Source organism: Coptis chinensis, chromosome 6 (genome assembly GCF_015680905.1).
Source record: "Coptis chinensis isolate HL-2020 chromosome 6, ASM1568090v1, whole genome shotgun sequence".
Taxonomy (NCBI): domain Eukaryota; kingdom Viridiplantae; phylum Streptophyta; class Magnoliopsida; order Ranunculales; family Ranunculaceae; genus Coptis; species Coptis chinensis.
In genome coordinates this window covers 75,965,937-75,993,908 of record NC_141461.1, presented here as the reverse complement: position 1 = coordinate 75,993,908, position 27,972 = coordinate 75,965,937, and the positions used below count along the sequence as shown (strand labels likewise).

General features: G+C 38.5%; 1 protein-coding gene across 2 annotated transcripts; it reads right to left on the bottom strand.

Annotated features, from left to right (window-relative positions):
* Nucleotides 1–1,728: 1,728 nt before the first annotated feature.
* LOC147494507 (Tyrosyl-tRNA synthetase, class Ib, bacterial/mitochondrial) lies at nucleotides 1,729–16,968 on the bottom strand. 2 transcript variants are annotated; one of them, XM_086568924.1, is made up of 10 exons: nucleotides 16,808–16,968; nucleotides 16,575–16,725; nucleotides 8,900–9,183; nucleotides 8,682–8,778; nucleotides 3,763–3,868; nucleotides 3,597–3,679; nucleotides 3,332–3,477; nucleotides 2,946–3,118; nucleotides 2,127–2,186; nucleotides 1,729–1,948 (listed from the first exon to the last, which is right to left on the bottom strand). In XM_086568924.1, the coding sequence occupies exons 1-9, from the start codon at nucleotides 16,918–16,920 to the stop codon at nucleotides 2,161–2,163; spliced, it is 1,179 nt and encodes a 392-aa protein (XP_086425050.1). In that variant the 5' UTR covers nucleotides 16,921–16,968; the 3' UTR covers nucleotides 1,729–1,948; nucleotides 2,127–2,160. The 2 variants fall into 2 exon arrangements, with proteins under 2 accessions (XP_086425050.1, XP_086425051.1); XM_086568925.1 differs by having other exon boundaries at nucleotides 3,013–3,118.
* Between the last annotated feature and the right edge of the window lie 11,004 nt (nucleotides 16,969–27,972).

Below are 27,972 nucleotides of genomic sequence, written 5' to 3'. Positions count from 1 at the left end.
AATTCAACTAACTCAACTATCATAAAATTTTGACAAGAACTGTAAGAATAGGGAAGAAGCATGGTTTAGTGTCTCAAGTCTGAGAATCAGTTTGAATATTGGTTGTTTCAAAACCAATTAATGAGCCGAGAATGAAGTAAAATCCCAACAAATGAACAAATAAACGTTTTATACAGAGAATAACTAACGGTGCATATATACAAATGCATGTGCGTTCTATGTCTATGCGTGAAATGTGTGTTTTATTTGACACAAAATGACGACAATGCAAATAGTATATCAGCAGTGCAGCTTAGTTCAAATTTCCTACCTGCTGCTTGCTGCTTGCTCAGTGAAAATACTTCTAGGCTGCTGTTGGCGCAATATGTGCAGGTCTCCCCTGGGCAATACTCCATGACCAAGATCCAAGATGGAAAACTTATTTGTAGTAAAATAAGCAAATAGCGTAGGGAGAAACGGATGATCCAGTACTTGCAGTATATCTCTTTCAGTCAGGGCCCTAGGCATCTTCTTCCTGCTACCCAAAGACTCGTTGTCCATAATCTTCACAGCAAACAGGCAGTTTGTTCCAGTCAGCTCAGCAAGATAAACAGTTCCTAAATCTCCACTACCTGCAAGGCTAGCCATTCTCCACTCGCAACTAACATGTTTATGCTTTAGATCTTTTGGTTTCGAAGGTAAAATGTTATGGAACCATCAAATGGTGCCTGAAGCCTAGCAGAAGAGGGCATCTGAAGACCTAAGAAGGAAGATATTAGATATGAAGACTGCACATGTCACCAAACATTTAGCTGTCTAATGCATATGAACAATATATATCAACTTCTCATGATCAGAATAGCCTGCACATCTTCATTGTGTGCGAGTCTGTGACTCATGCTTATTTTTTTATGCCTTTAAATATGTTTCAGAACTGTTTTTAGGAAATGATAACATTATATTTCATTTCAAGTTTCCTTCCATATATAATTGTTGTAATTCAATTCATATACACTCTAGGAATTTAGATTTGAGTGTTTGCAATGTCTATTGATTTTACAGTTGTGGGATACTTTAGCTTATTTTCAAGAATTTTTTTTGAGAATCAATTGTGGGATACCTTAGCATGTTAGCAAAAAGTGTTTGGTTGCCATTCATGGTGGTAGCTTGCAATGAATACTATGTACAATTAGTTTGGGTTTGTACAACATATCATGTGCTTTTAATTTTTTTCCCAAATTAGAAAACTAAGATGGAAAGTTCCTATGTCGTTGCAGTTATTATTTCATGCCCTCGGCTTTATCATAGTGCTTTTTTCCTTTTACAAACATGTGAAAGTGATGGGATACTAGGGAAAGTCTCTGCTTGATTTAGATATTGCAAAACTATGTACTTATATTTTTCCCCTTCTAAAAACCAGCTACCACATATAAATCTTTCAGATCATTCTGACCATTGTAGGCAGGCGCAACGCGTGCCCATTTACTAGTTCTAATAATAGAGAAATCGAGTGCCCCCCTGATGAATTGGGCTGGACACATGTTCACGGACTGATCCATTGACTGTTGATAAAGTGTCGAATGAATGTTAATCGAGTGCCCCCCTCATATGTTAATTTTGGCTTCTGTACTGCAGTTTACTACTCTGATATACTTGCTGCTGTCGCTAATTTATACAAATCTCGTGTTGGACTTGGCGATGATTAGAAATACCAACACAGGAAAGGGATGGAGAAGAAAATACATAAAGTATAGAAACAGTTGTATATTAACGACATGCACCTGAAGAAAAGTATGGCTGCAAGAATACATAAAACTCCAAAAACCAAAAAAGTATGAAAGCGAGATGGTACTTTTAGTAATAAATCATGTCTTCAAACAATTTATTCCAAATATATGAAAATAAAAAATGTCAATTTGTCAGCTGGGACAGCAGATCAGACTCCATTTCACCGGGTAACTCTGTAGGCCTACAAAAGAAGATGTGGTTCCATTATTTCTTTATCCCAATAAAAGTTACTTGCAATTTAAATGAATACTGAATCAGAATGAGAAGAAATGGAAGAAAAAAAAGTGTAATGAAGAAAATAAAAGTGTAATCAGAATCAGATGAATATAAGACTGTCGGTGATATGATGGTGAAATTACCTTGACCTTCTTCAATAGATCTTTGGCTTTAGGATCATTCTTGAAGTGATCTCTCACGGGCTGCAAAGAAAATGATAAGGCTTAGCTTGAACATTGTTGACATACAGCAATATTTTACACTTAATGCATAACCTGGCACCTATTTTCTGTTGTACTAGGTAGTTTTCGACGACACTAATTGACAAAGTAGTTTTCAAAGACAATAATTGGCCACGAATATCACCAGTATATGAACCTCACATACATATCTATTTTCTAGTAAGCGTATGACACAATGCTTATCTTGGTAGCAGTCATATCAAACCCTGCTACCTATGAGGGGTCAAACAACACTCCTGAACTGGAATTTTATACACATTACACTAAATACTCAGGGAAAGGGAAGTTGGTCATGAATAAGTCAACCAAAAATCTCCATATATAATATCACTATATTGAAATATCTTATCAAAGAATTCCTGAAGGAAAGAGATAAAACACCGCTGACAATAGTTACGAACCCTTGCAGTAATGGATCTTGTAATTATTAATTCATTTTTCCAACAACAATGATTAAAATTTTAAAACTATGCCTGATAGAGTTTATCTAACCAAAAAGTAAGTATGTGTGGGTGGGTGCGTGTGTTGGGGGAATATGACATTAGCATAGTGAAGCTCAAAATATCATTTATAGGGGCAGAGTGGTCTTCAAAATGTTATCACATCAACATTATCAGAATGTAAGGGTTTTGCACTCAGTTCTAAAGAAAGACAAAAGTTGTTATTTGTTCTGAAGAAGAAAAATTAACTGGCAGAAAATGTGTTGGAGTGAAAAACAACCTTTGTCAGAGTCGTACAATAACTTGTGATCTTTTCTTATAATGGAAGGGTAAAAGAAATTTTTTACTTGTAAGATCTTATTCAAGGCTTTAGAGAGAGCAGGCTTTAAATCTGCTGGATGCAATTTTTCTTCTTCATAGTCAACAACCAGTTCTTCGAAACTCGTAAAGGTCCTGAAAAGCGGTTGGTTAACGGTGAACTATAATGATATAATCCACTGAAAATGAACTTGAAAGAACACCACATAAAAACAAAATATGCATTTAAAAGACATAGCAAAACCCTTTTAAGGTGTCTTCTAAGAGAAAGTAAAACCCTTCTCTCAAAAGAAAATATTTGGAAAGGAACGTGTGGCAAGAAAGTAATCCCCATGGTGTGCAACTTACTTGTTCCCACCATTGTCTTCACGCCTCTCTACCTCGAACTTCCCAAAGGATGGGAATATGATGAACTTCACATATTCTAGACACGGATTTCCGTTCACGATATTCGGAGGGCAGTAAGCCTTTTTTATCTTCACATTCACTTCTGCCTGTACAATGCAGATTAAACCATCGAACATTGAATGACCGTTCAAAAATGATATGTCATACACAACTGCAATCTAAAAGATCAATGAATCCCCTTATTCGATATAGAACCAGTCCTTACCTCCTCATCTTCCATGTAGATGGACGATGACGGATCGCTTTTAGACATCTTCTCCTGACCTTGTTGCAAACCAGGTAGCATGTCTGCAAATTAAGCATGCTCAAATCTAAGCAAATGGTAGAGAGAAAAATGAAGAAATATAAAAGTGATAGGAAGAAGGAGGTACGGTGTGACAGGATGATAGGTTTGTTTTTCCTCTTGATATCATCACAATACTCTCGCGCAAGTACGTTCACTTTCCGCTGATCCATACCCAGCTGGCAGATGTCAGCCTATTAAGACAACAACAACTATCAGATGATGTTTGCATTCAACTGAATATATAACTTCGCAAATATCCAATTTAAATCAAAATGAAATCGTTAAAAGAATAAAATAAGAAGAAAAAAAGGGAGTACCACTGCTTATGGAGGAACATAAGGCAACTCCAAAAACATGCATAAATAGTTGGTTTACAAAAAAGTTGGAGAAATAGCTGCAGCCTTGCATGTGCTTCACACTTAATCCATGAACTGGTTACTTTTTAACTAGTAGGTATATTCTAGAAACAAGTAAAGAGATCCCCCCCCACACCCCATACACAAACAAAAAAAATAAATTATATCCCCTCTCTCACTTCACTTCTCATTCTCTAATTTCTCATCTCACAAGACCCCCTCCCCATTAACTTAAAACTCCCACCAGTAATGCTAAGTTCTCGACAAAACATTCTTGAATCGGATCGAACTTCTTGTGGAAAATCTTTCAGCTTTCTCACTGGAAATTGTCTCACCCAACCCAAACTTGTGGACTATGCTCACGCCCCCACTGCAATGCAGTACACTAGTTTATGTGGCATTCAACAATTGTCTCCAATTCTATCAGTTTAAATGAGACTCGTATAAGGCTCCACTTTTCTATTGGACACGCCTTGTAAATTGGTCCCAAGGTCATCGGATATGATCCCACCACCTTCACCTAGAGAGTAGGGTGTCAATGGTAAAAGTAAAATAACCTCTACGAACAAAAATGAGAATAGTGACGCCTAAATCTAAAGAAGGCTTCACTGTGAGGAATGAGCACAAGTTATACATGTATCACAATTTAGTTGTTGGATTAATATTGTTTTACAATATAGAGGATATAGTTGTTGGATTAATATTGTTTTACAATATAGAGGATATATGTTATACTAAAACCTCTTTGGAAAGCTGCATTTGTAGTAGTGAGAAAAATAAGAGTGAAGCAGCATTACATGTTAGAATGTATATGTGATTCCATGTCTCATGCCTGGCATGGTAAAAAAACATAAAATTCCCTTTTACATAGGTCATTCATATTATTGATTTTACTGCATGAACATATACATTTAATGTTTCTTGCGAAGAACCTAGAACAATGTATCGAAAAAACATTGAAGAACTAATTCGTTGTCGAAAACAAAATAAACAAAGTTGTGTGATTCAACTAATATGAATGATGATACAAGGTCCATATCCTGTGGCATAATTGGCCCTAATGTAAAGTTATATCTTGGCAAACAGTTAAATTTTATTGTTTTTTCTCTTCCCTTAGTGTGGCAAAAGTATATTTCATGTGATACAAGATCTTTTATCCATTTGAAGTAGTCCTTTTTGTCTATTTCTTATCTTTCGAAAGTAAGGGGATTGATGTAGGGCTTGATCTACTGGAACTTATCCTGTGGTCAATGCTACTTCGTGGCACTACCCTATATTTGGATATCATTATGAGGTTAGCATCTGAGTTCTGTATTTTAAGATCAAACTGTCCTTAATCATGGTTTGACTTGGGCGTAGAGTTCAATCACTAGAACTGGAAGTGGCAGAAGACGGAGTTTTGCGGTGGTAGAAGGTAAATCTTTTGAATTCGAATGGTGGAACAGCTCTTCCGATGGTGTTGACGTGAGTTTGACGGAGCATAGAGGCAAAGGGGTGTTTCAGTGTTCCACTTCTCTAAAAGGAGCAAGATGGCTTGGCAGTTTCCTCTGTCAATGCTCTCTGGAATCACCAAACAAAGGAACTCCAGTTTCTTTATGGGATGGTCATATAAAATGATTGGGTTAGTGTGTACTAACAGAAGGGGTGACTTCATAAACTTGTTGATGATTCCCAGAGTCAGGCAAGGTAGACTTAAAACCTTATGCTTTCGTGCCGGGGTAGATAGAGAGGGTTGGGCTGAAGTGGGAGCGACATTAACAAAGTTGTTGGAACCCACCAACCCGCACCAAAACACCAGACAACATATTGAAGGAAGGGTTTCAAACCCTCTTTTAGTCCAAACAAAGAATGATCAAGCTGCAATGGAGGTCACTAGCGACGCAAACCGAGCCTGGCAAACTGTACGACCTACCATAAGGATAAGATATAACCAAATGGTGTTGAATGCCTCTTGGTGGTCCTCTACTGTGTTGTGTAAATCATCAAGAGGTGTCCCTGACTGGAGATGGGTAGAACAGAATCTTATGGATGTGTGCAAACCAGCAAATTTTAAAACTATGGAAGGGAGAGAAGCAATTGCTTTCTTTAACACTGAACAGGAAGCAGAGAGATTAGCTAAGATGCCACCACTGGAGTTCTGGGGTGGTGAAATTCAGTTTAGTAGATGGAACCCTGAGGTGGTATCAATCCCCAATGCTGTCTTGCTAGCAAAGGAGGCGAACATTAAATTCTTTGGAGTTCCCCTACACTTGAGAAATTGTGGAATAGCTGAGTTATTGGCCAAGGAGTGCGGTCAGATGGTGAAAATAGACGAAGAATCTCTCGACTGGTGTAGCTCTTGTATAATGGTGAAAGTTCAAGTGAAGGAATTTGGTAGGGTTCATCCAGTGTTCTAAAAAATGCTAGGCAGTAGTCGGGTGGTCAGAGAGCGCCTAGGCCTTCTAGGCAGTGTCTAGACGGGCTAGGCGCTAGGCGGTTTTTTTTCCTAATATATATAGTAATACACACCTATACTATAAGAAATGAAGAAAATCATTTACCATAATTCAAAAAATAAACACAAACAAAGATACTTATTACAAAAATGCGTAATAGTTGAAAAATATCGACTTCATATAAAAACGTACTCTTTGTTATAGTGACATATAATTTACATTAGACTTCAGTCTTTTAAACTCATTCAAATCTTAAGCCTGCACGCGCATTTAATTTTCGACATTTAATCATTCAAATATATATATATATATATATATATATATATATATATATTGACTGGACCGCCTAGCCCGCCTAATCGGTCCGCCTAGACCCGCCTAGTCGGTCCACCAATATTTTAAACGACTTGGGCCTAGGCGAGTCAGTTGGGCACCGCCTAGACCGACTTTTAGAACAGTGGGTTCCTCGCATTCTTAACGTGGAGGAGAGGGGCACGTGTTTCCTATTTGGGTGGTGATTGAGCTCGATGGCGGTGAAGAAACACCATTTCCCAGTGGGGAAGAAGAACTGTACGGAGAGGATGACCATAATAGGATCGATGAGGTGGCAGTTTCCAGGATTGAGGGCGGACAGGTGGACCAAAGAATACCTCTGGAGTCCCCATCAGGTCCAAGCCACCATGCAGTCTCACCTGCATGTTCTAGCAATCACGTGGATTCACCAGGCTCACAAGAGAGACAAGGGGAATTTCCTTGAGTTCAATTTTGAATTTGTTTGTGATGGGAATGTTATTCCCAAACCATATAACGCTAGAGATGGGACGCGTGACCCTATGCTTCTGACAGATGTCGCTCATATGGTAGATGTACAGAGAGAAGTTTTAGAAAGTGGGAGTACTACTTCGATTTTTGGGTTGGACATAGCACAAACTATCAATGATGGGCCAGAGGGATCAGTTACGAATGCGGTTGTGAGTGGCCAATTTAAATCAAAATGAAATCGTTAAAAGAATAAAATAAGAAGACCACTTCTAGAGGAACATAAGGCAAGTAGGCAACTCCAAAAACATGCATAAATAGTTGGTTTACAAAAAAGTTTGAGAGATAGTTGCAGCCGTGCATGTGCTTCACACTTGATCCATGAATTGGTTACTTTTTAACTAGTAGGTATATTCTAGAAAGAAGTAAAGATATATCAAATTAATCAAGTGAGCGTATGCAAACGTTTTTGTGTTGACTTCAAAAAGAGGGGCAAATCTTCACTTCGTTCCTTCCCCCCCCCCCACACACACACACACACAAAAAAAAAAATATTATATCTCCTTCTCTCTCACTTCAGTTTCTCATTCTCTTCTCTAATTTCTCATCTCACAAGACCAACACCCCCCCGAACTCAAAACTCCCACCATGCTACGTTCTAGAATCGGATAGAACTTCTCGTGGAAAATCTTTTAGCTTTCTCACTGGAAATTGTCTCGCCCAACCCAAATTTGTAGACTATGCTCACGCCCCCACTGCAATGCAATATACTAGTTTATGTGGCATTCAACAATTGTCTCCAATTCTATCAGTTTGAATGAGACTTGTATAAGGTTCCACTTTTCTATTGGACACGCCTTGTAAATTGGTCCCAAGGTCATTCCCACCACCTTCACCTGGAGAGTAGGGTGTCAACGGTGTAAAAATAACCTCTACGAACAAAAAAGAAAATAGAAAAAAATAATTATTTTGTTCAGTATAGTGTACATTACAGTTAATTGAAATGATGAAAACCAGTGACGCCTAAATCTAAAGAAGGCTTCACGGTGAGGAATGAGCACAAGTTATACATGTATCACAATTTAGTTGTTGGATTAATATTGTTTTACAATATAGAGAATATATGTTATACTAAAACCTCTTTGGAAAGCTGCATTTGTAGGAGTGAGAAAAATAAGAGTGAAACAGCATTACATGTTAGAATGTATGTGTGATTCCATGTCTCAAGCTTGGCATGGCAAAAAAACATAAAATTCCCTTTTACATAGGTCATTCATATTATTGATTTTACTGCATGAAGATACATTTAATGTTTCTTGGGAAGAACCTAGAACAATGTATTGACAAAACATTGAAGAACTAAATCTTTGTCGAAAACAAAATAAACAAAGTTGTGTGATTCAACTAATATGAATGATGATACATAAAAGGGTAGAGGAAAAGGGAGAAGATACCTTCAAGAAAAATATGTCAGCACACTGCATGCATGGGTAGAAAATTTGCGCCGCTGACAGATCATCCTGCTCGTTGCGACCCATAATTTGACAACATCTGCAAAATCGTTGAAGGAGCTTTTATGTTTCAGCTTCTGAAAGGTTGAAAAAAAGCTTTTCATGCACTGAATTAATAATCACCAAACAATGTGCAAACAATGGGGGTATCTATTATTTACCGCACTATCCTTGGAAGCTTGTTCCTTCTAGCTATGTCCATTACAAGAGGCCAGTACTCATGTGCCCTTGAATTGATTTCATCAGACGACCACAAGAACTCCACCCCATCTAGGTTCATTCCTGCAGCTTTCCAAATTTCTATCAGATATTCCCCAATTGTCCGTATCTTCTTCAAATCACCTCCCATTTTATTGTTTAGTTGTGCAAACCAATCTGCAACCCAAATCTTCACTCGACAACCAGCAGAAACCAGTTTGTTAACATTTATTGTCTTCAAAATACCCTGGTGAAAAAAAAATCAATTAAAACTTATGATGACTGCCATACATGTGCATAGGCCAAAAAAATGAAAAAATAATCAAAGAAATAGATTCACAAGCACTGAACTACAGTGGAGAATTCACACACAAACATTAGCACCCAGATATCAAGCTCCCATTGCAAAATAGGGGTGTTCATGGGTCGGTTCTGGTTGGTTTCGGTTCTGGGTCTATTTTTAGCGGTTCCTATCGGGTTTGGTTCTTTCGGGTTTTTTCTTATATTTTGAAAACCCGGACCCATACCCATTAATTAAGTCAGTTCCGGTTTCGGATCCTTATCGGGTTATACATTTTTATTGCTAAAATTATTTTTTTAGTTATATAACCGATATAAAAGTTGGTTTACGGCAACTATAACACTTGTCATCAATATTTTTGTCCTCTCATAAGAAACAATGGTCCTAAATTCAATAATAATATTTGAAAGTTATCTAAAAATTTTAAATACATTCTCATACATTATACGCATGTGTATATTTTAAATTGAACATATGTATATTATACTATACATAATGCGTCAATGCGTTATATATAAAATAAATATCACATGTACCACAATTGTTAGTTAGCATTGCACGTATTCGTTATCTAATATATATACATGTAATATATCAAGCACGTACACATTCATGCATTAGTTAATATAGACAGTGCATTAGTTAATTCAAAGTATACAACTATACGTATAGACGTAGACACGTAAATATTATTATTAATATTTATAATACACATATTTAATGTAATATTATAAAAGATATATTTAATAACACACATTCACTATTATGTTAAATGTTATATATATTTAATATAATTTTACACCTAACAAATATAGACTATATATAATAATAATATTTGGGTTTGTCTTTATTTAGTGTAATATAATACTAAATTCTATATATCAAAATCAAACTAATCGGTTCCGGTTTCGGTTCGGGTACCCATCAGTTTTTTACTATTCGGTTCTAACGGTTTCAGTTCTTTATCGGGTTGGTTTTTGAAGACCCACTTTAAATGGGTCTAACATTTTAGGACCCAGAACCGCTATAAATAGTTCCGGTTCCGGTTCGGGTAATTGGGTACCCATGCACACCCTTATTGCAAAATACTAATCACTTAACTAAAATCAGAGGAAATAACAAACAAACGCCCATACTATAAGAAGACCAAAATGAGATCAAACATCCTACTAGATTTTCATTCCACACAATCACAATGAGGGTGTCATACCATTACACACCTTTTTTTCCTAATAAAAAATTACCGTTTTTTTTTTGGACAAGTTTAATTTTATTAATGGGGTCAAGTGCAGAGCACAGTTACAAAAGGTGAGTGCGATCCTCACACGATAGGAAGAGAACTAAACATTTGTACCTCTACTGGAACCTCAAAACAAGTTAACTCCCTACTTAGAACTAACTCCCCAGTAGAACTCTAGGCCAGCCCAGTAACATGTCTTTGAAAACATAATTCCTTCTCTACCCAGATGTAAACATCCAATACCACAAGGTGCCTTTCACTTCCAAGATAGTTCCCTGCATAGAAAGTTCCCGGTTCTTGAAGACATGGTTATTTCTCCTTTTCCAGATGACCCAGATCACCGCATAAGGGAGTATCTGCCAAACTTTGTTACCAAAGTTACTCCTACTTCTTCTTGGCCATCATTGCAGCAACTCTTGTATTGAGTCAGCTTGTGCCATCACAGGGAATGCCCTCAATACCAATTCCATCAGTTTTGCCCAAAGCTCAAGTGCAAAAAAGCAATGCAGAAATAAGTGTGTTATGCTTTCATCATGCAAATTACACATCAAACATGTGGGAGATATCATAGTTCCTCTATGAATAAGTGCGTCGGCTGTTAGCGTGCGGCCATGAATTGCACCCCCAGAAGAAGAATTTCACCTTTAAAGTTATTGATATTTTCCACACCAACTTAACTGGGAAGGGGTCAGCGACTTGCTCCTCGTTACTACCATGGTCGCTCAAGGTGGCATAGAAAGACTTCACTGTAAATATACCATTCTTTGACCCAATCCATACACACTTATCAATCTGTTCATCGAGTCTCACCTGTTCAAGTGCTAGAGTCAAGTTTACATACTGTTGCGCCTCCCAATCATTAGCTTGTCTTCTAAGAAGCAGGTTCCATGCAAATTGATTGTTGTCCATGCTAGCAAACTCGTTAATAAAACCTCTCTTCCTTGTAGACGCTTGAAATACCAATGGGAATTTTTCAGCCAACGGTTTATCTCCAACCCAAGTATCCAACCAAAACCGACATCTCTGGCCATTACACACTTTGAAGACGACGTTACTCGTAAATTCGGGAAGGACGTTAAGTATACCTCTCCAGAGACTACATCTATATAATTGTGATGTGGGATTTGGCCACCACCCATGTTCTCCAATACCATATTTGGCAATAATCACCTCTCGCCACAAAGAGTTGTTCTCAGTAATATATCTCCATAACCACCTACCTAGTAATGTTCGATTCATTATTGACAATATCCTGATATCCAAACCTCCATTCTCCTTTGTTGAGCACACCTTCTCTCATCCTACTAAGTGATATTTTCTTTTTTACTCCATCGATCCCCAAATGAAATCTCATATTTTGCGTTCTAAAATTGCGGCCACACCTACAAGTAAGGTGAGAAGAGACATGAAATATATAGGCAGGCTAGACAAGACACTTCGTGCTAGGATTAGTCTTGCCCCTTTGGATAGGAGTTTCTGCCTCCAACCACCCAACCTTTGTTGCACTGTTTCAATCACGGGTCCCAAACAGTTTTGCTTTTATAAGTTGTTTCTAATGGCAATCCGAGGTACCTACATGGCAATCCATTACCCTTCCTAAATCTTCGAAATTATCAATCTCGCCAACTGCAAACAATGAGGTTTTAGCCATATTCGTCTTTAACCCAATGACCGCCTCCTCAAAAATCAGGAGAATAGCCTTTACTACAAACAATTGTGAGATAGACGCTTCAATTAAGAATAGCATGTCATCCGCAAACTGAAGCACGACAATTTTTTACCCATAAACAGCTGGTCTAAATCCCCTAATATATCCCAGATTTTTAGTTTTGATCACCATACGAGTTAGTGCTTCCATTACGACATTGAAAAGAAAGGGAGAGATGGGATCACCTTGTCGTATTCCCCTTTCACTGTTAAAATAGCCTGTTGGCGAGCCATCAATCAACACGGAGAAAGAAGACGTAGTAGTACAAGCTCAAATCCACTTCTTGTATTTTTCCCCAAAACCCATCCTCTTAAGCAAATAATCAAGAAACACCCAGTTAACATGGTAATAAGCTTTCATGATATTGACCTTGCATAGGACACCATTCTCCTTGTTCTTCAAACAAGTGTCAATGCATTCATTCGCTATTAATGGTCAATCAAGAATTTGTCTCCCGCCAACAAACGCACTTTGTTGAAGCAAGATAATTGAGGGCAGAACAACTCGAATTCTGGATGCAAGGGATTTTGATATCACCTTATATATACCACCCACTAGACTGATTGGCCTATAGTCCTTAAGAGAAATAGAGCCCTTCTTTTTTGGGATCAGTGTGATGAAGGTCGAATTGTTTCGTTTGTCCAAAGTAGCGTGGTCTTGGAACTCTCTCACTACAACCATAATGTCTTCTTTCAAAAAATGCCAGCACTTTCTGAACACAATCATCTGAAGGGGCTCTATCACCACCCAATGCACTAAAGGCTTTCAAGATCTCTTCTTCAGTGAAGTCAATTTCCAAATCCACTGCTTGTTCCTCGGAAATCGAATCAAAATCCAGTCCATTGAGTTCAGGTCTTACTAAGGGATCCTCTGAATATAGGCTTTTATAAAACTCCGCTATATGATCTCTAATACGAGTTTTATCACTCACCTCCGTCTCGCCAATAAGCAAACTACCAATGGAGTTGGTTTTAGCCCTGGCATTTGCAGTCTTGTGGAAAAAACTGGTGTTGTTTTCGCCCTCTTTAAAAAATCTAGTTCGTGATTTCTGACACCACAATATCTGCTCTCTTCTCATTAGCTCATGAAGTTCACATTTGAGGTTTGCGTGATGCACCTCCTCATCGGGGGTTAAAATGCAGCTTTCCTCTTTGCAATCAATGTCATCAATCTCCTGGGATTTGCTCTTGATAAGTAAATCCACTCTACTGAAACACTCTTTGTTCCATACCCTTAGTTTCTTTTTCAACTCCTTCAGTTTTGACCACCATACCATGCTCGGAGCCCCATCAAAAGAAAACGATAGCCACCATTCCTCCATAAGATTCATTAGGTCACTGTCCTCAAACCACATAAACTAAAATCTAAAGGGGCAGGGCCCCTTTTAGAGCGAGAGCAGTCCAAACTGATTGCTCTATGATTTGACGTATACATTGGGAGGGCAAACTCTTTTGCGTGTAGGAAATGGTCATCCCAATCTAAAGAAGTTAAAAATCTATCAATACGACTAAGGTTCTACAATCTGACCATTTATAAAGCGCTTCGTTCAAAGGGTAGTCCAAAAGGCCATTTCTGGAAACAAACTCATCAAACAACTACATTGGTTTAAAGATTCTACAATCTCCAGCCCTTTCATGCCCGAATCTGCACAAGTTAAAATCTCCACCCAAACACCATGGTAGCAGTGACCACAACCTAAAGTCCTCCAATTCCTCAAGAAAATGAATTCTCGAAACATCATCATTGGGACCGTAAACACTAGTTAAAAGCCAAGAGAAATTATCCGTTTTCAGAGTGCATTCCACTGATAGGGTGTAAGCTCCACATAGTGAGCTAGTTACCTCTATAACATCTGAATCCCAGGCTACCACGATCCCCCCGGAGAATCCGTTGCTGGTAAACAAGTGAAATTCCACGGATGACGCCACAAATCTTGGAGCAACAAGTTCGGTTCCTCCCCTATTTTTGTCTCCTGTAAAAGAATAATTGAAGGCTTGTGCGCATTCATTATTAACCGTACATTATTACATGTTTCTAGATTACCAAGACCTCTTATATTCCAAGAAACCAGTTTAATCGACATCGACAACCTCCCTTAGTTCGACTCCCTGATGACCTCTGACCTCTGACCTCTGACCTCTACCCCTGCATATGTGTCTGCTTCCCTGTTTCCTTTCGACAAATCCCCAAACAATTTTTCCAAACCCATGCTCCCTAATTGAGAAGACAAACCCAAATTCCTAGCAATCGGTACCACCATATACTTTATCCAATCATTAAGGTCTTCAGTTGTTTGGCAACTGTATAGTCTGCTTGCCACCGCTCCTACATTAATCGGTAACATACCATGACTATAATTTCCACTCATGTTGTAAATAACACCCCCAATTTCGTTGCTCTCTGTCTCCACTACTCCTTGATGTTGCACAGAGTCCCTAATTTCAGGTCCTTCACAAACTGGTGTTGAGCACGAAAAGAAAGCATTACCATACGTTGGTGTTGAGGGGGCAGAACCTGACATTGAAATCCTGGTTTGGTCGTCATTTTCATGTTGGCTACAGTAGACATTTGAGGTGCGGAGGGAGTTCAATTCTTCACAACTGGATCGGCCAGGCTGTATATGATTCTCTTTCCTGGGTTTGTTCCTTCCCTTCCTCTTGGGCCTGGTAATACTTCTCCATCTCATAACCCCAGTGGACCAAGGGAAATGTCCCACTTCAACATCTCTACAAGAATTTCTACCCCTTGTATTCTTATTATGAGCTCTCCTCCTTTGCGTGTGGGCTGGATTCTGTTGGGTAGGTCTCTCTAGTTGAAGCCCAATAGGATCCATTTCAGTTTCACATAGCTCTTCCACTATGGCAGGTGTTGATTCCTCATTCCCTCCTACCAAAGTGTGTATACTAGGTACCTCCACTAAGTGAGCCTCATTTGGTACCACTAGAGTACTCCTTTCTTGTGGTCCAACAATGCTCTCAGCCCTTTCTATTTCCATTTCAAAATTTGAATCTAAAATTCTACGCTCTAGTTCAATTTGAAATCCGGGGGCCTACTAGGGTCTGACGAAAGATGCCCATTGGTGGGTTCATTGTTGGACTGCGTTGTCCTCTGAGACGAAAGAAAATGCGGCACATGGGCTCTTGAGCTAGCCACCTCAGCTGGTCCAGTCAGACTATCTCCTCCCTGTATAGCCGGAGGCATACCACCACCACCACCACCATGAAGCTCTACCTCCACCCAAACGGGGAAAACATACCCCCTTTCTTCTATGTTAATGATGCATGGGATTTTGCCCAAATCCATCACACTTGCCTTGACTCCGATTTTCGACTTGCAATCAGAGATAATTCATCAATATGCACCAGTATGCCACATTCCTTGACCAACAGCTCTACAATGGCTGATGTCTTCAAGTGTAACGGCACCCCTGTGAAGTTAAGACAAACTTCTTTTGACCCCAACAAAGCACTAGAAAGTGCCCCCACCTCTGGGTTCCACCTTTTGAAAAGAATTTCTCCTTCCCAGAATTTTAGGGGAGGCATACTAACAAGTTTGTTAGCATTATGTTCCATATTGAAGAGCACCAATGCTCCGCCTCCGTCCTTAGGCCTGAGATCAGTTTGTCAGAAGACCGAACATATATTCTGCTTAACCCACCTCCAATCAGGTACACCAGTAGACGCGATGCAAATCACCGTTGACGACCACCATGAAGCATTCAGAACCATTCCTCTTGATCTCACCTGAATTGTGGGTTAAGTAGTAGATCGCACTATGCTTGCTGTGCTACCTCCAGCAACATTTCTTTGGTTGTTTGGTTGTACATTTTGAAATCGCGAAAATTCCGACCACTGTGTTTGATCTAGTAAGAAGCCTTTGAGAGGAGTCCAGCAGCTTTAGAAGTTTTGATCCTACCTCCCCCCACCCTTCCGTGTCACTCCCGGCTGGAAAACAAAAGGTTTTTGGTCTACTGTCTCTACCTCTAGAGATAAGCAACATGTTTATGTAATCTCCTCTTGCGTTTGATCGAATCGAGCCGATCATCTTTATATATCCATCCCAGAAATTAAGTGGAGGACCATTTTTGATAGATTCAAGAGAACTTTGGCATAAAAAACTTCCCAGCCACTTAGCTGCCCGAGAGAAACTGAGCATTTAAAAACCCTGTTTCTCCCTCTCTCTGTTAAACTCACCCCATCAGCTCCAGATGAGTTATTCCACTACTCAAATTCAAAAGACTTTCCTTCCACTACTGAAAAACTCCTCCTCCTGCCGTTTCTAAATGATGCACTAAACATCGAGACTAAGAAGAACATATATTACCCCTGCCGTTTCTAAATTAAGCATGATGTTCTTGTGTGAAGAATAAATTAATTGATACATATATACCTGTGCAATGTGCATTCTGCCAGATGGTTCGAACCCATCATAAGCAATGGGTTGGGGTTTCTTTTCAAGAAGATTCATTAACTCGTCTTCTTGAATACATTCTTCTCCAATACTCCTCACTATCTTAAACCTTTCCTCTAACGTCAACACCCTAACAAAATAAAGACTCAATTTTTAGTAAGTTAAAAAGTAAATGAATATATATATAATAAAGTAAATGTAGAGATTCTTACGAGTTGGGTATAGATGAATTGACTGAAGAAGAAGAAGGTTGTTCTTGTTGGGTATTGACGAATGATAAGGATTGTAATTCATTAGAAGGAATTTTGTCATCTTGTTCCGCCATATTTTCGACGAAAGAGATGGATACTATTTTCACAAACTCCAAGGGTTTATATGGGTGAAATAAAAGGTTATCTAATTGCACCCACATTCTATTTTTCTGATAATTGGACCCATATTTCTCCATGTACGCTTTTCGTCTTTATTTTTCGGATCGATTTTTTTTTACGGGGCAGAACATGATTGCCCATAATATTTCCACGGAGAAACTCTCCACGACAAATTGGGGAAGAAAGTAACTCCTCATGACACCTTTGTTTTTTTAATCACTCACAAGAGCAATGCAAAATTAAAAATAGTATCTCGGGTAGATAAAATGTCAAGTATACTACCCGGTGTATATATGAACAATGATTGTTCATACATTAACATGAGTTATGAATACTCATTGTTCATATAAACAATCACTGTTGATTGTTCATACCTCAATAAAACTAATTCAAAAAATAAAACTAATTCAAATATAAAACAATGTTTTGCCACGACATGGCCGTGGCTAAATGTTCACTTTTTTGCAGTGGAGGCAAAAGTCGTGGCAAAAACTTTTTTCCACACCATATATTTCCTCTGGCGTGGCTAAAAGTTTTTCCGCAGCAAAATACATTTTGCCACGACTTTTGGACTTTTAGCCACCACAACTAGCCGCGGCAAAAGAACATATTTTTAGTAGTGTGTTTAGCATAACTGTTAGCTCCAAGATTAGTCTCCCTCCAAGTGGTGGTGATGTTGATCCATGTTGCTTGCGCCTTTAGAGTTTACCAAATTCCACTAACTCTCCAATGCATTTTATTTTCCTGAAAAGCTTGAACAACAAAGATCGAGTCGCTTTCCACCCATATGTATTTCCATCCGAGTTCTAAAGCTTTTGTTATGGCTTCCACGATTGCAACAGTTTCGGCCATGTAATTGGTGGTGACTCCCAGTCCTACTGCTGCTACTCCTAAGAATTTTCCCTTGTAGTTTCAAACCACCAGTCCCCATCCTGATCTTCCAGGATTGCCTCTCAAACAACCATCAGTGTTTATTTTTATAATGCCAGGTGGAGGTATCCAGAAGCATTGAAATTTTTGGGAGATCTTCGCAACTTGTGATGAAGGTTGAAGAACTTGAGTATCTTTAAGTCATGTACTGAGTTCTCCATATGATCTAAGGATTGGTGATGAGCTTTTATGGTAGCTCTTCTTACCAAGAAACAAATTTGCAAGTAACTAGAGAATTTGTCATCATATAACATTATTTTATATAATTTATGATTTATACTCGTTTTATACTTTATACCCAACTATAATTTACAATTGGGCTATTTAGTTTTTGAGTCACTTTTTAATTGGATAATTTGCCGTTGGTCACCAATTGATCGTTTATTTGCATTTGGGCAAAAAATTGACGGTTGACTGAGTTGACCGACTTGTTTTATCTATATTTTTCTAGAAATGGCTAAAATGCCCTGCACATGTCATACACATGACTTACTTGTGGACCAAACACAAATATTACTATTAACAGTATGACCAAATACTAAAAATTCAAAATAATAGTCAGACATTTGACAAGATCTAAGATTTGATTCAGTGGTGTAATATAATAATTGTTTTGCAATAGCTACTTAGCCAGCTTATAGCATCTCTAGGTGGAAGTATCACCTCCACATTTGTTTCCACAATTCGGAATTTCGTGAAAAACCATCTCTAGATGGAGGCAAATGTGGAGGTATCACCTGTCTAGCCGCATCTGTGGATACAAATTTGTGGTTTTGGATGGGGATGCGGCGCGATAATGGTAGTGTCGCGCGCCATTGCCAATGTCGCGTGGATTTTTTTTTTAACTTTTTCAATTTAGTGCGACAGTGGGAATGTCGCGTGGGTTGGGTTTTTTTTTTTTTTTTAAACTTGGGGAGACAGTAGTAGTGTTGCGGACTCGCGGGTGGTAGGTCCTACTCCAAATTTGCAGTTGTTATCTGCCATGCCTCTCCCTAGAGTTAGTCAAACTTTGCGGATACTTGCCTCAAATTTCAGCCTCAAACATACAGATGATACTACCACCACCTAGAGATGCTCTTACATCATGTACCTAAGCCAAGTTAATTAACATACACACGCAAATACGACCCAAAAATGATGGGTGGAAGCAAAACATTGTATATTATTAATTTTTGCATACTTGTACGAATTAAATAGTCTCGATCATTACAATCGATTTTTTTATTATAGGAGCAAAACGAAACTTCACGAATATTATTATTACCACGTTTGAAGTATTGATAATTCAATTGATATACTTAGAGATTAGAATGTGTTTGTTTTTCATTAGTTTTTATACTAAAATAATTGTGAAGTATATATTGTTCAAATTGGAATATCTCAAACCTAAATTTGAATAAGATTATTACATCTATATAAAGCTGACCGATTGCAAAACATAGGATTGAACAATCTATTGTTGATTCAATTACTATCATTAGGTATAAATTAAACTAGAATATAATAAAAGTTGGTAAAAGAGAGTCAATATTTGAGTGACCATTTATTTTTTTTTTTCTATAAATAGAGACAGTGTATCCAATCCAATCAAATTAGAGAGTTTTAACTTCCAACTTAATTTTTGGTCAAAATGCAAATAAACGATCAATTGCTGCAAATTACAAATTATCCAAGCTATCCAATTTAATGTTTTATACGCATATTTTTTCGAGTTTGAGTTCAAATTGAAACGAGCATAAGTGAGCATGAACTGAGATGTCCTTGTGTTTATCGGTACAAACTGCGTTCACCCATATTTCTTTCAACAAAATAAATGGCAACCACTCTAGTCGCCGCTTTTTTCGCCCTTCCTACTTTTCATCCATAGCAACCGCAGCTCAAACGAAATCACCATTATCTTCCACTCCCTAGTCCCTACTCCCAATTCACTTTTTTGTTTTTGCTTGGTAAAAAAAAAAAATAATAAATTGCTGATTGGACCCCACCTAAAATTGCATCCTTGATTCTTTATGACAGGTGGCATTTGGATATCGGTTTCTGGATATGTTTGATGGAAAAGTCTGTTTTCACCAACCGAATTGATTTTTTTTTTTTCCCGATAATACCTTATATATTCATAACCTAAATCAGTACATGGGTAATATCATTTGTCAGGATACAGTGTGGTAGCTGATCCCTTTGTTGCAGTTGGGAGGCCCATTTTGCTAACTGATGAGCCTCACCATTAGACCTCCTGTTTATCCACTTAAATTTACAAAACTCAAAAGCAGAGCTTAATTGAACAACATAGTCTCTCAAGCTCTCATACAACCAAGAACAAGACTGGCTATTTAAAGCCTTTATAACCTCTGAACAATCCCCTTCTATATACACTTAAGTCCACCCAAAAGCAAGGGCCAGTTCTATAGCCACTTCAGCTGCAACCATCTCTGCTTCCTCTGCTGACCTGGCTTGGAATGTCCTAGTGCCCGCCCCTATCACTCTGCCTTCCGAGTCCCAAGCTATTGTTCCAGCTGCTGCCTCTCCTGAGATAGCCTGAAAAGTAGCATCAAACCTTAAGTTAACACAATTATTAGGAATCTCAGGGAACTTAGAATCTAAATCATATTTAAATTGATCAAAAGTAAACTCAGGGGGGTTAGAGATCTCATTATGTGTTTTGCTTTATGCAAAGCCATTGTTACAGTTGCAGGCCTCCGGCCACTTCTTATAAGTGTTATTTCCCTGTTTGGAGCCCTATGTTCAAACTTAGCTTCATTTCTTGTTTTCCAGATGTTGTGTAGCAGATAGCAAGCCTGAACTCTTGCCTGAGATATCTGTTGGCTCTTGCTATTGCACCAACTAAGGAACTTTGTAATCCATTCTTTGGCATTATTACTCCCTTTGTTTTCCATTCTCAGACCTAAGCTTGATGAGAACCACAGAAGTCTGGACCATTCACAATAAAAAAACATATGACTATCTGTTTCCATACTCTTGTAGCACAAAGGGCAGGAGAATTCCCCCACCATTTGTCTAGCCTCCAGCCTTTTCCCCATTGGCAAAGCATCCATGTACACTTTCCATAGGAACAGCTGGAGATTAGCTGGGATTCTAGCTTTCCAAATGTGCTTCACAGTATTATTATTAAGGCTAGAGCTCTGCCCTATATCATTATCCATCGATATATGTTTGTAAGCAAATTTCACTGTGAGTTTCCCTGACTTCTCCCCACTCCAAACCATCTTATCCTTCCCTAGACCCAAAGGTCTGATTATAACTTCCTTAATTCTTGCAACTAAGAAAGGAGGAAAAAAAGCTGTGAGCTTGACTTCATCCCATCCAGACTTATCCTCCTGGAACAGGTCAGCCACATGGAGATCTTCAAGTCTGGGATCCTCCACCCCTAGTTCTCTCAGAGTCTTGGGCTTCCCATTACATAGCACCCAAGGGTCATCCAGGACAGATGTGGAAGTCCCACTATGGATTCCCCATATCAAGCCTCCATTAATAAGATTGAAAGTTTTGTGTATGTCTTTCCAGAAATAGGAAGCATACCCAGGTGGTTTCCATACTTCCCCAATCCAATTCTTTCCATATATACTTGCAAGTGTCTTCGTCCATATAGATTCAATATCAGTAGCTGCTTTCCAAGGAAGCTTGGCTAGCATAGCTACATTTATGTCTCTCATCTTTCTAAACCCCAAACCTCCCGCAGACTTGGGTTTACATAAGCTGTCCCACCCAATGGTATGGACACTTTTTGAATTTTCAGAACCATGCCAAAAAAACTCTCTACATGCTTTATCTATTTTGTCACAGGTAGACTTGGGAAGCATATACGTAGACATAGTATAGAGAGGAGTGACTTGTACCACAGACTGGATTAGGGTAGCCCTTCCAGCCTGTGAGAGAACCTTGGCCTTCCAGCTTTTAATCTTATTATGGATTTTGTCCACTAAGAAGTCAAAATCATCTGCCTTCCTTTGAGAAAGCATAATAGGGATCCCTAAATACTTATCCTTAGGATCAAAAAGTCTCATTTTCGAACTTTTTTAACTTTATTTTGTTTCTAAACTTTATGTTCCTACTAAAGAAAATGTTTGACTTATCGAAATTAATCAGTTGCCCAGAAGTAGCACAGTAGTCTTCCAGGATGTCCTTAAGGTGACCCCCATCCTCAAGATTACCTCTAGTGAACAGGATTAAGTCATCAGCATAGAGTAGATGGGATATGGGAGGAGAGGCTCTCCTTATCTTAATCCCATGGATTTTCCCTTTTCCTCAGCTTTGGCTATCATCCTTGATAGAGCCTCAGACATAATGATAAAAAGGTATGGGGATAGAGGATCCCCCTGTCTGAGGCCTCTTTCAGGGATGATCTTATCAAGAAGACTCTCATTCAAAAGGACTTGAAAGGAAACAGTAGATATACATTGCTTAATCAAACTTCTCCACCTTTGGCTAAACCCCAACCTCTCAAAGATGTTATCCACTAGAGACCATTCCACTCTATCATAGGCTTTTGCCATATCCAATTTTAAAGCAACCCACACCATGCTTCTTGTCTTTCATGTTTTTCATGTGATGAAAAAGCTCACATGCCAAACCAGTATTATCCCCTATATTTCTCCCTTTTATGAAAGCCCATTGAAAAGGAGAAACAATTTTATTTAGGTGCCTCTTTAATCTATTGGCTAAAATCTTAGAAATGACTTTGTAACAGAAATTGCATAGGCTAATAGGTCTAAAATTAGCCACAGTCTCCGGATTATTTATCTTAGGAATAAGAGCAATATAAGTTTCATTAAAAATGGGGTTAAGTTCCCCCTTACTAAAGAAATCCTGTACAAAAGCAACAATACTGCTGCCTACAATATCCCATGTGTTTTGATAGAAACACCCTTGGAACCCATCAGGTCCAGGAACCTTCAGGCTGCCCATCTTTTTAACAGTTCTCCAAATATCCTCATAAGTGGGAATGGCAGTAAGGCTCTCATTCTCCTGATGCTGTCTTTGACTATATCAAAACAATAAATTAGCTGATTTAAAATGAAAGGTTGAGTTATACACCCACAATTTTTAAAAATGCGTCCACCTAAACAGAAATTAAAACCTCCATATCCTTTGCAAATATTGGATTCCATTTTCTCAATTGTATACCTTCGTACTGCCACCACTGCCCATTTACAGCTACCACATACCACCTCTGCCATGTTGCCTACCTCCTTTCACCGGTGTTTCCATCCCATATGTTGTCAACGGTGGCATTTTGGTGCCCAGAGGCAATGGGTTTTTTAAGACCCTCCCTAGCACCTATGGCTCTATTTTTTATTATTTTATTTTATCTTATTTTGTTTAATTTTTTTCTTTCCAAAAGTAGTTGCATTTTGTTGTCAAAGGTGCCACCGAGGTTCCAGTTTGGAAGCATACCGTCCTCACGCCTCGTCTTGCCTTTGACACATAGATCTTCTTCTTCGTAAAGTAAATCCAGACACAACCTGTTATGCTGTCGATTGCTTTTCCACTGACGTTATATATAAAAGTCAGTTGTATCGTCATTCCTAACTGGTTTTGAAATTCTGGAACATATATAATCGTCAGTTGTATTGTCATTCCTAACTGGTTTTGAAATTCTGGAATTTTTTTGTTTTTTTGCTTAAAATGAATGTGGTGCTGAAGTTAGTGGTGTTGGTCTCTAAGAAAGATGAAGAAGATAAAAATGGAAGAAGAGGATAAAGAGAAGAACAAGGGAAAGAGAAAGAAGTTGGTGGCTACCATCTCAGTTGTGGGATGCCCTATTTGAGCTGGTTAAGATAGAACTTACTTTGTTGTGATATTCTTATCTTATTCTATCTATCATCCTGGAATCTCTATGCACATAATGTTTTTATGGCACTCACCTGTACATTAGTACGTGACAATGTCCTTCACGAGATATTGTGGAGTGTCCTCTTCTGAGAAAGCTTTGTGCAAAACTGAAAGATTCAATATGGAGTTAAACTGAAAGATTCAACATGGTGTCGAATCTTTCAGTCTGGCTGTCACTCTGGGGTAGTTGTTTGAGAAGTTGAGTTTAGAGCCAATTAGTCTAAAACGTCTTGTTCATAACTTCCCTGTGAACTTATGAGTCTTGATTACTTACAAATTTTCGTGGAACTCGCCAGTTCGAGAGTGTCTTTCAAGAAAAATTGTGGAGTGTCATCTGCTAAGAAAGCTTGTGACTGTCGGGACGACTGGTGGAAGGCAGGGTGCATAATTCAATCCACCACAACAATGGTGCTGTCTTCGTTGCCCGCTTGAAAATGAACGCTCATGGTCGATGATACTAGGTGTTCCAATAATATATTTCATGGAATTTTGCAAATTCCTTCGAATAATATGGTTTTGATGAACTGTCCGACATTAATGAAATCCCAGTTGAAATAAACCAGTCCGCAATCTTTGTATATCTCGTTGAAATTATACCAAATAGTGACAAGATATCACATGATAGATATTGAATTTCTGAGACTACACTCGAAAGAGATTTCATCACAAGAAATTTCATTGAAAGGGATTGTTTGTTCTTGAGTCGAAGTATATAATGGGTTTTGATCACATAAATAGATTCTAGAACATCTTAGTCGGTACCCATATATGGTTCCTATACTGCCATTACCAAGACAAAGCTGCTGAAAATCTTTGTTCCCAGAGGAATCACAAAGTCGGAGGATCACACGGCTCACAACCGGTCTTGTAAGGCTCACAATAATGGGATCAAGAAGCCCAGGAGGCAGAACTACAACTTCCCCAGCGATGGTTCCAAAGTCCTCGAGGAACCGAAGATATGCGAGAAGGCATAACCTTAACTATGAATCGGTGACTGAGGGGGATTAACAGTGACCAAGAATATTCAGTTACGAGTGTTAGTTTTTCTTTCAGTGCTTCATTTTGCTAATTGTTTGTGAAAGATAATCTGACAATGTGTTGATTTTGGTCTAGTTATATTGGTTTCCTTCAGACGATAGTTCCATTTTGTTGTTTAAGATGGGTGCAAAATGGAAAATGGGTTTATAACCCCAACAAAACAAAGTCTCGAAAAACAGCTTTGTCTAATGAGCTTCTCCCATTTAACTTTGTCCTGCTGGCAGACCATGCTTGTGAACGTAGTCCATGTCTTTGTTCCTGCAATTTAGGCCAGAGGTATCCCCGATCGAGTATGGGTTGCCATCGCGGAATCCCGGATGGAAAGCACATAGACTGTCGTCACACTGCATGATGAGATCACACCTGTCTGCCTAATTTGGGAACATCGACGTCTCCCCAATTGTGTAAAATATGTATCCAACTCCTAGAAGCGTTGTTATACACTTGGGGGCATTTGTTTTTTGGGTAATTTCCCAATTAGTAATCCATAATGTCAATCTGTTCCCAAGTAGTAACCACTCTTTAATTTTGACTTTTCAACCTCACTTTTGACACTTTTGCCTTTCTCCTTATTTTCAAACAATGCCCACGTGGACATGAAACACTCTCTCTCCCTCTTTACCTCATGGCAAGATAACTTCTGTATATATTGTACGCGATGAGTTTGACTTTACAATGATGGACAACCGTTGGATCTTGATCAAGAAAACACGTTAATCAAAACATGTTGTAGTATCTGTGTTTGTTATAATGAAAAAGCAACCCGACTAATAAACTATCGGAACTCTTAGTGATTTTGGTTGTCGGCACCTTTACAACTTTTACTTGTATTTTGAGCCAACTAAAAAAAATAAGGACAAAAGCTCAAAGTTTCATTTTTTTTCTTGGTTGTTTCTTCTTTTTTTCCTCGTCATTGTCCCTCGCTTTTTGTATTTTTTAAGGTTTGACATGGAAAACATGACACATTCACATGATAAAGGTATAGTTTGTTGTTTTTTAAGCTATCTAGGGCCTTGGGTCTACGGTTTTGTTCCACGTAGTTTAATGTTTTGTTTGTTTGATGTTTCATCTTTCAAGGAAGGGTTTTGAAGACAACTATGACGTCTCCATGCATAAATGTTTGTTGATTATATAGTTGTGGTAGAATGTTGGTGGTTTCCATGTTGATTATATATTTAATGTTGGGTTTAATATTAAGGCATTTAAGATAGATTTTGTCATAAATGTCCTAAAAGTGTTAGTTTAACTAGTTTGTGCTTAAATGTTTGAATTTACTTTTCGGTTTTATGGTTTATGGTTAGGTACTTCTTTGTAACCACTTTTTTTGGTTGTTTTTTTTATACTTACTGGTTAGGTACTTCTTTGGATGTTCTTATTCACTACAATGGGGAGATGAAAGCGGACAAGTATGGCCGGATGAAGTATGTTGGTGGCGAGGTGAAATTGAGAGTTTGTGATGGGGGTATTTCATTTGAAGGATTCATGAGTACCGTGGAAGGTGTGTTGTCGAGAAAGAGATCTACTTTTTCTATAAGATACTTGATGAAGAAGTCCCCGCGGTCGAATTGATGAAGAAACAGATTATTTGAACATGATTATGAAACAAAGAAAGTCTCCAAGAAAAACAATGATGGTTTGGGTTATCAACGAAGTAGAAGTAGTAAGCAATGGACAGCCTAATGTTAAGAAGAAAGAAGTTGCTACTGAGTTGCTTAAGAAATACGCGACTCCAAGCATTGTTTCTCCTGTGAAACACTCTTTTCTGAAACAGAAGGAGCTAGCTCGTCAGAAGTGTCATATTAACCAATTTAAACTTGTCGATGAAGCAATTGGTAAGTAATGCAGTTCCATTTGGTTAGGTCATTATTAGTGAGGGTGGGTACATGCTTTATTTCCTGATAGTTATGAATCTTTGGTTTTCCAGAAAGTCCCCTTGACCAAACCTGGAGTGGGAGAGTGGGGACTCATCAATGGGAAGATGTGGAGATTCACGACGTCGAAGAACACATTCAACCTCACAGCTTGTCAACGTTCGAAAAGGTGATGGCAGGTAAGTCTTCGATATCAATGGGATATGTTGATAGATGATAGCTTACCGTCGTCACCGATAGTGGTGTGGAACTTATCGAAAGTGTTCATTGAAATATAGATATTTGTCCGGAGGGTGTTTCCTCCGGTTACACGAACCTTTCTGAGAAAAGAGAAACGGTCACACCGCTTTTTCTCTATTTGTGGAAGGTACACTCTATAGCCTTGCAAGGTAACATATAGTTCCAGTTGCCGATAGTGGGGAGCTAATTATCGATATAATGAGGGGACGGTCAATGATGGTGATGAGCAAGATGGTGTACGGATCTTGATCAACCGATTATGATGACTTTGATTCCCAAAATCCATATGGTGATACAGAGGGGCCCCCGAGGAATATAGAATTTCCATGAATCAAAATATTGACAATAATGAGGGTGATGATGATGAAGTTGAAATACTACATGAAGTTAATTTTGAAGAAGAAGAAGTAGTACAAGTAAAGGATGGAGCTGATGATGATGAAGTTAGAGTAGTAAATGGTGGTAATCAAGATGATGATGATGAAGTTCAATTATTGGATGATGATTGTGATGTATGGTCTACTCCTAACCGTAGTCAAGAGTTTTTTTGGGGAGGCACGCCTATGACTGTTAATGATGAGGAAGGCCAAAGTGAACCTGATATTGAAACAAATGGAATGGTTGATGCTACGCTATTCGGTGCAGAAGATCTCAATTCAGAAGACTTACATCAAGGATATGATCCTCTTCGCTCTCCCCATAGTCCGTAAAACACCGGCTAAAGTGGATGTAACTCCTCCTCATGTGAACCTAAAGTTTGTTCCTCCTAAAGTAGGACAACACTATCCTACTCGCGATGATCTTATAAAAGACATGAAGTCATACGCAATAGCAAACATGTTTGATTTGCGTCGTCGCGAAAGCACTTCTCCGACGAGGATTTATATGAAGTGTAAAGTCTCGGTTGCACATTTCATTTGTTTGCAAAACCGACCAACCGGTTTACGATATATGGGTTATTATAACCTTGAGAGAAGCACATACATGTTCACAAGATAAAGCAATTTGCAACTAATAAACAAGCCGATGCAAAATGGGTTTTGAAGTTGTGAAATCAAACTTAGGGACAATATTGAT